Genomic DNA, 14,915 nt, shown 5'->3' on the forward strand with positions numbered 1-14,915 from the left:
AAAATAAATTGCAGAGAAAACACTGTTAGCGTTTCTAGCTCCTTTTCCTCTGTAACGGCACTTTTTTATCCTGATCTAGCTTTTAATTTTTAGTTAGATTTGTTTAACTATCCTAATTTAATTTCTAATTTTCAATTGAAAGATTTCCTCTTTTAAATCTGTTGTTTTAATCATGTTTTTAATTCTCATTCACTTCTGTATTTTCTCATTTGTAAAGCATTTTGAATGACTGGAGTGCATGAAAGGTGCTATATACATAAACCAGCCTTGCTTTCATGGAAAATTCTGCTCCATTTTCAGTATTTTTGCTGCTAACATGCATTAATAAAGTATAAGAATCTGTCCCAAGTCTTTAGATGGTAAAGTTGTAGCAAATTAAGTGCTGTACTTTTATGAATTACTTTAATGAATTAGAAATACGGCTGAAAGTGTTAAAATAGAAAGAAAACATAACAACAACAATAATAATAATAATAATAATAATAATAGGTTAACAATATGGACAGAAGGAGAATCCGGAGTGCTGTACTGGTCTTCATAGACACTCTAAAAGTAATTGTGTGTGATCTCATGCATTATAATCATCAAGTTCATCTTTCTCTAACAGAGAGACCCTCATTATTTTTGAGCGCATATTTTCAGTGCTCCAGATGTTTTGATAGTACTGAAGTGTACAGCCCTCTTTACAGGCAGATTAAAGCAGGCAGGAACAAACAAACAACCGAATTGAAGAGATGATTTAAATTAAACAATAAAAAGAGGCAAAGATGAATCAACAAGTGGACACAGAGTAGAGAGAATACAAAGAAAAAGACGATAAAAGACGCTGCGGTGTTTGAGAAGCGGCTCCCACACTGACCAACCTCTGTGTGTGTGTGTGCGCGTGTGTGTGCGCGTGCGTGTGTGTGTGTGCGTGTGTGCGTGTGTGTGTGTGTGCGTGTGTGTGTGTGTGGTCCTCTGTTCTCAGAATAAACCAGTATTGTTCACTTTCAGCTTTAACGTCTACAAGCTGTGGCTCTGAAAGCTAAACTGAACGAGAGAGAGAGAGAGAGAGAGAGGGGGGGGGGCAGGATGGGGGTGTGGGGGTGGAGGGGATGGGAGAGAGAGAGAGAGGGGGGCAGGATAGGGGGGTGGAGGGGATGAGAGAGAGAGAGAGAGAGAGAGAGGGGCAGGATAGGGGGTGAAGGGGATGAGAGAGAGAGGAGCCCACAGCTGGAACCAATTTAAAGCAGGGGATGCATACAGCTGCAGCTAACACTATGGGGGTCCGTTTAGGGTCAAATACACAGACACTCGCACACACACACACTGCGTACACACACCTCTGAAACACTCACAGGTCCACCGGAGCCACAGGGCCGAGCGGACCTTACGGCCCACCACTTTCTGATGTTTGGGACGCTTACATCAAAAAGAAAATCTCTAACTGAACTGCTCAGAGCGCTGACATAACCAATCACAGTCTCCGCGCCAGAACCAATCACAGTCTCCGCTTCAGCTGGGAGGCGGGATGTTTCCCAAACAGCAAAGCCTTAGTGAGTCTAGTGACAGGAGGTTTTTTGAGTGCGTGCGTGTGTGTGTGTTCGCGTGCGTGCGTGTGTGTGTCTGCGTGTGTGTGCGTGTGTGTGTGCGTGTGTGTGTGCGTGTGTGTGTGCGTGTGTGTGTGCGTGTGCGTGTGTGTGTGCGTGTGTGTGTGTGTGTGTGTGTGTGTGTGTGTGTGTGTGTGTGTGCGTGTGTGTGTGTGTGTGTGTGTGTCGGAACAGAACCTATCTATATATACGTGTCTGTAATTTTGTTTTTCAGTTGTCTTTTTTACATAATTTGAAAATGACTGTTTCCCTTTACATTGTGTGTAAATTTCATGTTAAATGGACCAAAAGAAACGACCCAAAATGTTTTGATGTATTTCACCCTAAACGGTCCCCCATATAACAGAGTTCTCTCTCTCTCTCTCTCTCTCTCTCTCTCTCTCTCTCTCTCTCTCTCTCTCTCTCTCTCTCTCTCTCTCGCGCTTTCTTTCTTTCTTTCTCTTTCTCTCTCTCTCTCTTTCTTTCTTTCTTTTTTTCTTCCTTCCTTTCTTTCCGTCTTTTTCTTTCTTTCTTTCTCTCTCTCTCTCTCTCTCTCTCGCTTTCTTTCTTTCTTTCTTTCTTTCTCTCTCTCTCTCTCTCTCTCTCTCTCTCTCTTTCTTTCTTTCTTTCTTTCTTTCTTTCTTTCTCTCTCTCTCTCTCTCTCTCTCTCTCTCTCTCTCTCTTTCTTTCTTTCTTTCTTTTTTCTTCCTTCCTTTCTTTCCGTCTTTTTCTTTCTTTCTCTCTCTCTCTCTCTCTCTCTCTCTCTCTCTCTCTCTCTTTCTTTCTTTCTCTCTCTCTCTCTCTCTCTCTTTCTTTCTTTCTTTCTTTCTTTCTTTCTTTCTCTCTCTCTCTTTCTTTCTTTCTTCCTTCCTTCCTTCCTTTCTTTCCGTCTTTCTCTCTCTCTTTCTTTCTCTCTCTTTCTTTCTTTCTTTCTTTCTTCCTTTGTTCTCTCTTTCTTTCTCTCTCTCTCTCTTTCTTTCTTTCTTTCTTTCTTTCTTTCTTTTGTTCTCTCTTTCTTTCTTTCTTTCTTTCTTTCTTTCTTTCTTTCTCTCTCTTTCTTTCTTTCTTTTGTTCTCTCTTTCTTTCTCTCTCTCTCTCTTTCTTTCTTTCTTTCTTTCTTTCTTTCTTTCTTTCTTTCACTCTCTCTCTCTTTCTTTCTTTCTTTCTTTCTTTCTTTCTTTCTCTCTCTCTCTCTCTCTCTCTCTCTCTCTCTCTCTCTCTCTCTCTCTCTCTCTCTCTCTCTCTCTCCCCACTCTCTCAGTTCTTTCCTGCGTATTCCGGTGAGGAGTTTATCGGAGAGAGTCTCAGAGGTATGAAAGTGATTCATTTTACCACCTTTTATCTCTTCAGGTATTTACAGAAGTTCACTTTATTAACCCTTAAAGACCCCTTAGAGTTCTCATAAGTATTATAGTGTATTCAGCAGATGGTCAGTGGTCAGTAGATGGTCAGTAGCTGGTGTTTCAGCTCTAAATGTGTGTGCAGATTTTCCGCGGGATGTCCGAGGCCTTCGCCACCTCATTATTGACAAACTGGAGTCCCACAAAGAACCAGCACCCCCAGCATGTCCACCACTGGAACCGGCCAGGTCAGAGACACACACACTTACACGTTGGTATTACTATGCTTGTGGGGACATCTGTTGCCTTCTGTATTACTGTAGCCAGTAATTCTACACCTACGCCTAAACCTGCCCTTAACCTCAGCAATCATCCATAAATACATGCATAAATATAGTAATCTAGCCCTTAAATAGCATTAACTGTGGAGCCTCGTGGGTGTCACCCGGTTATTTGTCAACAGAGCATGATGCCCATGCTGCTGCTGTTTGTATAGATGTGTAGTTGTGCCCTTAATCATAGATAACATGATAGCTGCAGCTGAGAAAGGTGGGCACTGTGCTGTGAAGACTCCTCATTGGTGTTACATTATGGAAGAACAGAGCAGGTGCGAAGAAAATACTGTTGGTTTGAAGGCAAAAAATGTTAATTTGTTTATAATTAAATGTTTTCCTGTAGCTAAAGACTGTTTACTGGCTGAAAGCAGGTGCATTTCAAACCCTGCACACAGTTTCCTTAGTTTTGAATGAGATGCATTGCTGATTAAAACAGCTTATGTCCCACAGTGGCCACGTTTACATGCAGCCTAATAATCTGTCAGTAATCCGACTAAATCTACACCTCAATAGGAATAGTCTAGTCAGATTGAGGCCATTCAGAATACAGTTTCTATCTGATTGATCGAGGTGGGTAATCCTGTAAATAATCCGTTAAATAGAAGAATAATATCTGTGTAAACGCCTGTATCTGATTACATTCCCTATCGGAAAGTTTAAGTCCGTTCTGATCATGTTCGTCACGTCATAGTGAAAGTTTATACCGTTCAACATGGCGGAGCAGAAACTGGTCTGCAGAGGAGACGAAGTTTATGCTCTGATCTTTAAAAGACGGCGGTGGGACGGACGTCCAGCTTATGTGTCTCAGAACACGACGTCTTCCTCTCGGCCTCCTTTAATAAGGACATGTGAAGGACGTTTTCCTGAGTCTGACATCATTTTAAAGCAATTAAAAACACAAGCGCTGCTCACTGCTGCTCATCTCACTCCGACTGGACTCACGTGATGCTGGTTGTCATGGTAACATCTACACTGTGTTAGTCTATGCATGCTCGTAATTCTGGGTCTGATTTAGTGACCATGTAAACTGAGATTTTCATCAGATTGTTGAGTACAGTGAGAATAAACACCTCAGTCTTAATCTATAATCGGAATGTAAACACAGCCGCTGTCAGAAACCACATAATCAAGTGTATTAGAGATCCCTCCACACAGTTTGAGGCAGATGAATTAGGCATGGAGTTAGCATGGGTACTCGAGTCAGTGACATGACTTGAGACTCAAAAACATGAAGAAAACTGATTAAATTAGAAGCACCGACTTTTATGTGGTAAATGAGTAAATGTACCCTTTATTTCCTGCGTTTTGTAAGTGACTTTGCTTGTCAGTTGTGCTAGTCATGCTTGGTCATTGCTGCAATACCGTTCTCTCACATCTCTCAGTGACGCAGCTTCAAATACTGAGCCTCTCACTACAGAAAAACCTTCAGTCTGATGGACAGAACGCAGCGGTGTTTAAGAGAAAGAGGCAGAACAACTCCAAACTTTTGGCCAGCGTGTAGCTTCGGATCACAAGTATTCAAAGCTAGCCTAAGAGCTAATTTAGCTGAGGTTGTTGACTGATCTAGCTGAGGCTTTAATAAGTACAGATCACGTTCTTTTAAATCTTATTAAAACTTTGGCTAGATCAGCCGTCGCGCTAGCCTACTCACATAGTTGCTATGCAAACTGCAGACTAACCATGTCATGTTTTGCCTCTTTCCTTTAAACGCTGTATTTATTCCGTGTAGCACTTCAGTTCTGTTCTTCAGACTAAAGGGTTTCTGTACTTAAAGTCTCACTGAAAGACTAAACAGAAAACCTCTACTAAGGACTCAAGACTCGACTCAAACCCTGAGACTCTACTTGGGCTCTTACCCTAATGACTTGACTCAGAATTGCACCCCAAATGAGTAGAAACACGACTCAGACTCTCAGGCTACAGACTAGACTTGGACTCGCACCCAGTGACTAGAGACCCGAATCAGACTCTTGCGCTAGAGACTAAACTCAGTCTCTTAAGCTAGAGAGTTGGCTCAGACTCTTACACTAGAGAGTCGACTCAGACTCGCACCCCTGTGACTAGGGACTCGACTCAGACTCTCAGGCTACAGACTAGACTTGGACTCCCACCTTAGGGACTCAAGACTCACTCAAACTTGCACCCCAGTGACGAGAGACCCGAATCAGATTTTCACGCCAGAGACTAAACTCAGACGCGCACGCCAGTGACTGGAGACTTGACTCAGACTCTTACACTAGAGACTCGACTCAGACTCTTGCACTCCAGAGTCGACTCAGACTCGTTCCCCCGTGACTAGGGACTCGAATCAGACTCTTGCGCTAGAGACTCGACTCAGACTCGCACTCCAGTGACTAGATACTTCTCTTATACTCTTGCGTTAGAGACCCGAATCAGACCCTTATGCTAGAGACTTGACTCAGACTCTTATGCCAGAGACCTGAATCAGACTCTCACACTACAGACTCGACTCAGGCTCACACCCCAGTGACTAGAGACTCGCATCAGACTCTTGCACTAGAAACTAAACTCAGTCTCTTACGCTAAAGACCTGAATCGGACTCTTACACTAGAGACTTAACTCCGACTCGCACCCCAGTGACTAGAGTCGACTCAGTCTCTCAGGCTAAAGACTTTGACTTTGACTAGCGTCCCAGTAACTAGAGACTTGACTAAGACTCGCACCTCAGTGACTCAACTCAGACTCTCACTCTACAGACTAGACTTGGACTCGCACCTCAGAGACTCAAGACTCCCCAGTGACTAGAGGCCCGAATCAGACTCTGACGCCAGAGACTTGTCTCAGACTGTTGCGGTAGAGATTAAACTCAGACTCGCACCCCAGTGACTAGAGATTCGGCTCAGACTCTTACACTAGGGATTCGACTTAGACCCTTGCGCTAGAGGCCCGAATCAGACTTGCACTTTAGTGACTAGGGATTTGACTCAGACTCTTACACTAGAGATCTGAATCAGACTCTTATGCTAGAGACCCAACTCAGACTCCTGTGACTAGGGACTCAACTCAGACTCTTGCACTAGAGACCTGAGTCAGACTCTTACGCTAGAGACTCAACTCCGACTCGCACCCCAGTGACTAGAGTCAAATCAGTCTCTCAGGCTAGAGACTTGACTTTGACTAGCATCCCAGTGACTAGAGACTTAATTAGGACTCGCACCTCAGTGACTTGACTCAGACTCGCACCCCTGTGACTAGGGACTCGACTCAGACTCTTGCGCTAGAGACCCGAATCAGACCCTTATCCTAGGAACCTGACTCAGACTCGCACTCCAGTGACTCAGACTCACACTCCAGTGACTAGGGACTCGACTCAGACTCTTACACTAGAGACTCAACTCAGACTCTCACCTCAAAGACTCTAGATTCGAATCCTAGTGACTACAGACTTGACTCCCACTCAAACTCCTGAGACTAGAGACTTGATTGGACTCTCATCCTAGAGACTCTGCTTAGACTCTAACCTTAAAGCCCAGTGACTGGAGACACAACTCAGACTCAATCCCCAGACTAGAGTCTTGTCTCAGACTCGATCCCCAGTGATATTACTGTTTCTTATGTATGTGTGTTTGTGTTCTGCAGTGCTGCTGAGATCGACAGCTTCTTTGAGAATAATAACGTGCAGCACCTGGCGCTGGTGTTTGAGACGAACAGCTCATATGTGGGCAAAGAGGTGAGAGCCACTTCACACAGAAACCAGTTTCAGCCGCTCAGCTCCTCTCACAGAAACCAGTTTCAGCCGCTCAGCTCCTCTCACAGAAACCAGTTTCAGCCGTTCAGCTTCTCACACAGAAACCAGTTTCAGCCGCTCAGCTCCTCACACAGAAACCAGTTTCAGCCGCTCAGCTCCTCACACAGAAACCAGTTTCAGCCGTTCAGCTCCTCACACAGAAACCAGTTTCAGCCGCTCAGCTCCTCACACAGAAACCAGTTTCAGCCGCTCAGCTCCTCACACAGAAACCAGTTTCAGCCGCTCAGCTCCTCACACAGAAACCAGTTTAAACTGTTCAGCTCCTCACACAGAAACCAGTTTCAGCCGCTCAGCTCCTCACACAGAAACCAGTTTCAGCCGCTCAGCTCCTCACACAGAAACCAGTTTCAGCCGTTCAGCTCCTCACACAGAAACCAGTTTAAACCGTTCAGCTCCTCACACAGAAACCAGCTTCAGCTGCTCAGCTCCTCACACAGAAACCAGCTTCAGCCGCTCAGCTCCTCACACAGAAACCAGCTTCAGCCGCTCAGCTCCTCACACAGAAACCAGTTTCAGCCGCTCAGCTCCTCACACAGAAACCAGTTTAAACTGTTCAGCTCCTCACACAGAAACCAGCTTCAGGCGCTCAGCTCCTCACACAGAAACCAGTTTCAGCAATTCAGCTCCTCACACAGAAACCAGTTTCAGCCGCTCAGCTCCTCACACAGAAACCAGTTTCAGCTGCTCAGCTCCTCACACAGAAACCAGTTTCAGCCGCTCAGCTCCTCACACAGAAACCAGCTTCAGCCGCTCAGCTCCTCACACAGAAACCAGTTTCAGCCGCTCAGCTCCTCACACAGAAACCAGCTTCAGCCGCTCAGCTCCTCACACAGAAACCAGTTTCAGCCGCTCAGCTCCTCACACAGAAACCAGTTTCAGCCGCTCAGCTCCTCACACAGAAACCAGCTTCAGCCGCTCAGCTCCTCACACAGAAACCAGCTTCAGCAATTCAGCTCCTCACACAGAAACCAGCTTCAGCCGTTCAGCTCCTCACACAGAAACCAGTTTAAACTGTTCAGCTCCTCACACAGAAACCAGCTTCAGCTGCTCAGCTCCTCACACAGAAACCAGCTTCAGCCGCTCAGCTCCTCACACAGAAACCAGCTTCAGCAATTCAGCTCCTCACACAGAAACCAGTTTAAACTGTTCAGCTCCTCACACAGAAACCAGTTTCAGCCGCTCAGCTCCTCACACAGAAACCAGTTTCAGCCGCTCAGCTCCTCACACAGAAACCAGCTTTCAGCCGCTCAGCTCCTCACACAGAAACCAGTTTCAGCCGCTCAGCTCCTCACACAGAAACCTGGACTGAAGTAGTACAAACTCAGTTTTAATGGGGTGATGTTCGGTGATGTGGGAATATTAGAGATGTGCATCGTGGGGAGCAGAGATGTGTGTTTGTTCCTGACTGATGGTGACGGCTGACCTGTCTGTGTTCTGCAGGTGATTCTGGATCTGCTGCAGTACGAGAACATCGCTGTGCGTCGTGTTCTGAGTTCAGAGAAGGATCTGGTCTCTCGGCTCGGAGTCACAGACTTCCCTTCGTGTTACCTGTACTACACACCCACCAACTACTCCAGACTCCCAGTGTGAGTTCAGCTTCAGATCAGCTCCTTTCACTCAAACCTTCTTCATTCCTGAGAATCCTGAGGGGAGAGCAGGCACAGCCTAGCACAGTTTAGACATTTTAAAATGTTTGAGCAGCACTAATGTCTGCTACAAATGTAAACAAACTTTGTTTTTGACCTCCTGCTGTTCGTGCACAATATAGCCGGAAGCAGCCGGAGTGCAAACTGGATATAAGAGTCGCTAGAAAAGTTGATTCAGTTGATTCACGCACAGTTAGTTCAGTGCACTTTTGTGTTGTTTATCTTTCCAGCCTAAATATATAAAATATATGCATTTAAATAAATACAACCCCATTTCCAATAAAGTTGTGATGCTGTGCAGAATGTAAATAAAAATGTAAACCATATTTTTAAAAGAAAATAGTACAAAGACGACATATCAAACGTTGAAACTGAGAAATTTTATTGTTTTTTGAAAAATAAATGCCCATTTTGAATTTGATGCCAACAACACGTTCCAAAAAAGTTGGGACGGGGGTCTGCCATCCAGACGACGTCTTTTTCAGGGAAGTATTTGCTTATTTTAGCAAGACAATGTTAAACCACATTCTGCATGTATTACAACAGCATGGCTCTGTATTAAAAGAGTCCGGGCACTAAACTGACCTGTCTGCAGTCCAGACCTGTCACCACTGAAAACATTTGGCACATTATGAAATGGAAAAATACAACAAATGAGCCCCTGAACTGATGAGCAGCTGAAATCCTGTATCAAACAAGAATGGAAAACATTTCACTTTCTAAACTACAGCAGTGTCTCCTCAGTTCCCAAACACGTCAGTGTGCTGTTAAAGAAGAGGTGTTGAAACACAGTGGTAAACAGGCCCCCGTCCCAACTTTTTTGGAACGTGTTGCTGGCATCATATTCAAAATGGGAACATTTCTTAAAAAAAAACAAAAAACAGAATTTCTCAGTTTCAGTATTTGATGTGTTGCCTTTGTAGTATTTTCCTTTAAAAATATGATTTACATGATTTGCGTATCATTGCATCCTATTTTTATGTACACTCTGCACAGTGTCCCAACTTTTTTGGAAATGGGGTTGTATGATTAGTGAAAAGAGGCTAGAGCAGCAAATATCAACACAATAAAATTGAAATGTTTTTCACCTGACATCTGTAGTACGGTGCTGATGGATCTGTGCAAAGTTCCAAAATGAACAGTTGTGAGTGTATACGGGGGGATATTATGTGGAGTTCACTGGTTGTTTACTTTGGGGGTCTTAGTAGTAATAGTGTGTTAAACTGCCCACCACCCCCCCTGTGTGGAGGCTGTACTTTAGCCTGGCTCTCACTGTGAGCTGTTTATCTGCTTCTAAACACTGATATATTTATTATAACACACCAAGAGGAGATTAAAATAATACAGAAGTGAATTCTGTCAACTCAGTAATCAAAAACACTCATGATAAACTTTTAAGGGACAAAAACATTCTTCATAGTGAATCTGTCTGAGTGAGTCAAAATCGAGTGTCCTGGTTTCAGGCTGATCATTCCAGATTATCCTGTGGTGTAGTGTGTGTGACCATTTGGAGCTAGACCTTGAGTTTGGGCCATACACATCAAAGCTCAGTGATTTTTAAATGTGGCACTGTCATAAGATGCCACCTTTTCCACAAGTCAGTTTGTGAAATTATGCCCTGCTCTGGTCAACTATAAGTCCTGTTATATGAAACAAATGAAATGAAAGCATCTAGGAGCACCAACAGCTCGGACACAAAGCGGCAGACCACATAAACTCGGAGTGAGGCCGCTGAGTGCTGAAGCTTGTAGCACATAAAAATCCCCTATCTTTGTTGCATCACTCACTACAGAGTTCCAACACAAGAACTGAGAGCTTTATGAAATAGCTTTCAGTGGCCGAACCGCTGCACACAAGCCTAAGATCACTATGCGCAGTGCCAAGCGTCGGCTGGAGTGGTGTAGAGCACCGCCACTGGACTCTGGAGCAGCGGAAACGTTGCCAGGAGAACGTTACCTACCGGAATGCAGTGCCAACAGTACAGTTTGGTGGAGGAGGGATGATGGGCTGGGCTGTTTTTCAGGCCCCTTAGTTCCAGTGAAGGGTGATGTTGATGCTACAGCTCAAAGACATTTTGGACAGTTGTATGCATCCAGCTTTGTGTCAGCAGTTTGGGGAAGAGCCTTTCCTGTTTCAGCATGACTGAACCCCAGTGCACAAAGCAGCTCCATAAAGACGTGGATTGATGAGTTTGGTGTGGAGGAACTCCAGTGGCCCTCACAGAGCCCTGACCTCAACCCCACTGAACACCTTTGGGATGAGCTGGAACGTTGATTGTGAGCCAGGCCCTCTCGTACACCATCAGTGTCTGACCTCACAAATGCTCTTTTGACTGGACACAAATTCCCACAGACTCTCTCCATCTTGCAGAAGCTTCCCAGAAGAGTGGAAGCTGTTAGAGCTGCAAGGGGGACCAACTCCATATTAATGCCTATGGATTTGTAGTGGAACATGCAACAAGCTCATATAGGTGTGATGGTCCAAGTGTCCACATACTTTTGGACATATACACCACTCCCTTTGAACACCTGTTAATAAATCAGAACTGCGATTTGTGCTGTTATTTGGGGTCCGTATGTCACCGTGGTGATTTGTAGCCCTGCATAAATTGGAGAGTTTTTGCTTTGTTGTGCAGGTTGGCGTCAGACTTGGCATGCAGGCGGAGTTTTTAGATGACAAATGCGGGAAGGAAATGATTTATGGGTCATTATTTATTGCTCCCCTTCGTCTGTGTACGGCATACACTGTGTGTGTATGTGTTTTAATCTGGTGGGGGGAACAATAGTGTTTCTTTCACCTCCCAGAGCCGCACAGCAACAGATGGCCGCCAGCAGAGCGGAATGCATGATTGATCTTGGTCGACACACAAAACACCGTGGCTCCAGGTTGAAATGGAGTCAAAGGACAATAAGCGGAAAAAAACGGGGGTTTCAAAAACTGATTAAAAGCTACAGAGAAAATGTGACCCTTAACAACCACCTGGAAAAGCTGGTGGACCCCAAAACTGCCCCCATCAGATAAGCAGCACTTAAAGCTTTCATCTCTGAGAGAGAGGAGAAAATCAAGCTGCTTCAGATCTGAAAACATCCACAGGTGTTTCTGTCCATCCTTCCACTGTGAGAAGACGACTCAGCGCTGTGGGTCTGAAAGGATGTGTAGCTGTCAAGAAGAACCTCACTGAGAAAAGGAGACGGACACATCAAACAAAGAAGCTGAACGATGGACTGACCACCCAAATAACTACTGTGATTTATTAATTCAACACTATGAATTATTCAGTGTCTACAATTAATTATTCAGTCGGTACTACAAATTATTCAGTATCTACTATGAATTATTCAGTCACTACTACCAATTATTCAGTATTGTTTTATTTTTTATTTTTTTATTTTGGGTGGCATTTCACTCTCAGCCTACAGTGATGCTGATGTGTAAAAGCCCCAGCAGCACCGCTGTGTCTGATAGACTCTTATCAGCACCACACACACTATCACGCCAGTGTCACTGCTGTGATCAGAATGATTCGCTATCCAAATCATATGTGGACACCATTAGCCCTGTGGTCAGAAACTGACCAGTGATGAGTGGACTACAGTCTGTACCTACATGGAGCCACAAGCATGTGTTTATTATAACAAAATGTAAAATGTCATATGGCATCTCTCTCTCTCTCTCTCTCTCTCTCTCTAGGCATAGTGAGGCTCGTACCTTTTACTCTTACGCCCTCCAGAGGCTGCCGGGTGTAGTGCGGTCAGGAAGACCTCACCCAGCCATCACTGACCTGCAGAGGAACCAGACTGAGGAGCCGTGGAGGGAGTTCAACAGGTGAGGGGCAGAGAAGAACTGGGTCAGAACAGGAGTAGAGCCAGGAAAGAACTGGTAGATCCAGGAAAAAAACTGGGCCACAGGATAGAACTGGGGGACAACCAGGATAGAACTGGACTGAACTGCGGCAGAACCAAGATAGAACACTGCAAAAAACAATGTCTTGGCAAGTAAAATGATCTTACATCAGCCAATATGCCTAATATTTTGTCAGCTTATTAAAACAAATTTCTAGAAATTTATTTACTTGTTTTAAAAAGAAATAGGTTACATAATTTTATAATAAGCTCCCAGCAATCTAAAAATGAGAAATATTAGACATATATGTACAATATATAATTTTATTTATATATATATATATATAAGAGAGAGAGATTATATATGGATAGATAGATAGATAGATAGATAGATAGATAGATAGACAGATATAGATATATAACTAAAAGAAATGACCCAGAAAACGACCCAGAAAGTGTGTGTGTGTGTGTGTGTGTGTGTGTGTGGACGTTTATGTATGGACATGTAATGGACATTTCTGTAGAATGACCCTGATTTAATATATATATATATATATATATATATATTATCAGGGTCATTCTACAGAAATGTCCATTTTTGTGTCCCTAGCATTTACAGATATTACACTTGAAAAAACATGTTAGGGTTACAGTTTATTTATATTTTTTAATAAAGCAATTAACAGTTACACCTTGAGCCTCAATTTAGCAATATTGTTTTTTAAATCAATTATCTGGAATTCCAGTCACCACAGAAGAGCTCGTCCCCACAGTCATGTGTGAAGGCTGAGGCCATATTTTGAAGAAAAAAACGTTTTTCTGCAATTTTAACTACTATAATCTATACATGACTATGGAATATATAAATTACATGACATAAAGAAAACAAATGCCAAATAAAGGATCTACGAAGAAAAGCTCATGGTGAGTCCACTGTGTCTTTCAGTTATCAGAGATTTTCTCATTTAGCTCATGATTTCATATGAAGCTTTTAGCTGAAGTCACTGGTGTGACCGACTTTATTCCGAGGTAACTGTGAAAAAATAGAACACAAATGGATTAAATTCCATATTTTAGTTGATATTCCATGACTGACATGTTATATTGTCCACTCTTTAGGCGAAATGTCTTCACGTTGTGGTTTTGCTGCAGTCTGATCAGAGCGATGCTCACAGTGAGCTGCTGTTTGTTTCCTCTGTGCAGGACTCGTGTTTATATGTCTGATCTGGAGTCAGCACTGCATTATTCTCTCCGTGTGGAGCTCTCTGCTCACAGCACCATCAGCGGAGACGCTCTGACTGCGCTTCGGCACTACACCTCTGTACTGGCCAAGGTGAGTCACTGCAGGGCTGCACAGTATATCATTTATTAATAATTATCATGATATCAGCCTTTGCCAGTGCCGGCGGCTCTACACCTAATAAGCGACATAAGCAGCTGCTTAGGGCTCTGCAGCCACCAGGGGGCCCCCTGACACTTACTGCACCAATGTGTTGTCTCAGATGCTCGAGTTTCGGTGAAACAGCTACGGGTCAATCATGTCTCAAAAAAGAACATCTGGACCTAAAGAGAAAAGGACAGAGAGGGGATGATTAGAAAAAAGCTAAAAGATAAAGGCATTTTTTTATTTTGTGATGTTAACATTGTCATTTGTTTTGACTCGTAGTTGGACAACAGGAAGTAACCGATCTGAATGAAGCAGGTTTAACTTAACAACTTTCGCTGTTAATCCAGGTTTGGATACTCAGATTATTCACCATTGTGCTGTTAAACATAGAGCTACTTTGACCAAAACTGCACATTTTATGCACTGTAAAGTTTGTAGGCTGTAAGGCCCCAAAAATAAAGTTGTATGTGTGTATATATATTTATTTTCTAGAAAGACCTACAGAAATAAACAAATATATCAAATTCCTTAAGCTTCCCTATGATGGGGATTTGTACAGGCTAGTAGTGATACTGTTTCTAGTATTACTAGTAGGATAGAATAGTAGGATGGCAGATCATTTTGCGATGATAGGGTCATTCTACAGAAATGTCCACGTTTTTCTATCCATACGTGTCACTGGTGTTACTGATCCTCATTGGTGTTCCACATAATAAAGGGAACACCAGAGACATTTTTAATAAAAATGCATTTTACAAAATAACTGCTACAGAGCATCAAACCACATGTTGTCAATCATGGAATATCCACTAAAATATGGAATTTAATCCATTTGTGTTCTGTTTATTCACAATTACCTCAGAATAAAGTCGGTCACACCAGTGACTTCAGCTAAAAGCTTCATATGAAATCATGAGCTAAATGAGAAAATCTCTGATAACTGAAAGACACAGTGGACTCACCATGAGCTTTTCTTCACAGATTCTCAGAAAACAGGTAAGAGGAGGTCGAGTGATGTCATCAGTGT

The 14,915-nt window shown here is 43.4% G+C and overlaps 1 protein-coding gene across 2 annotated transcripts in view; it reads left to right on the top strand.

The window, feature by feature from the left end:
- Positions 1–14,915, top strand: part of qsox1 (quiescin Q6 sulfhydryl oxidase 1) — a 68,962-nt gene that overhangs the window by 16,464 nt on the left and 37,583 nt on the right. For both annotated transcript variants that reach the window (XM_036579618.1, XM_036579619.1), the window contains exons 5-10: positions 2,830–2,878; positions 3,054–3,156; positions 6,845–6,935; positions 8,454–8,599; positions 12,350–12,484; positions 13,705–13,834. In XM_036579618.1, coding sequence (XP_036435511.1) covers positions 2,830–2,878; positions 3,054–3,156; positions 6,845–6,935; positions 8,454–8,599; positions 12,350–12,484; positions 13,705–13,834 — 654 coding nt within the window. The remainder of the gene's footprint in view (positions 1–2,829; positions 2,879–3,053; positions 3,157–6,844; positions 6,936–8,453; positions 8,600–12,349; positions 12,485–13,704; positions 13,835–14,915) is intronic.

This window comes from Colossoma macropomum, unplaced genomic scaffold, assembly GCF_904425465.1.
Source record: "Colossoma macropomum unplaced genomic scaffold, Colossoma_macropomum, whole genome shotgun sequence".
In the NCBI taxonomy this organism is placed as follows: Eukaryota; Metazoa; Chordata; class Actinopteri; order Characiformes; family Serrasalmidae; genus Colossoma; species Colossoma macropomum.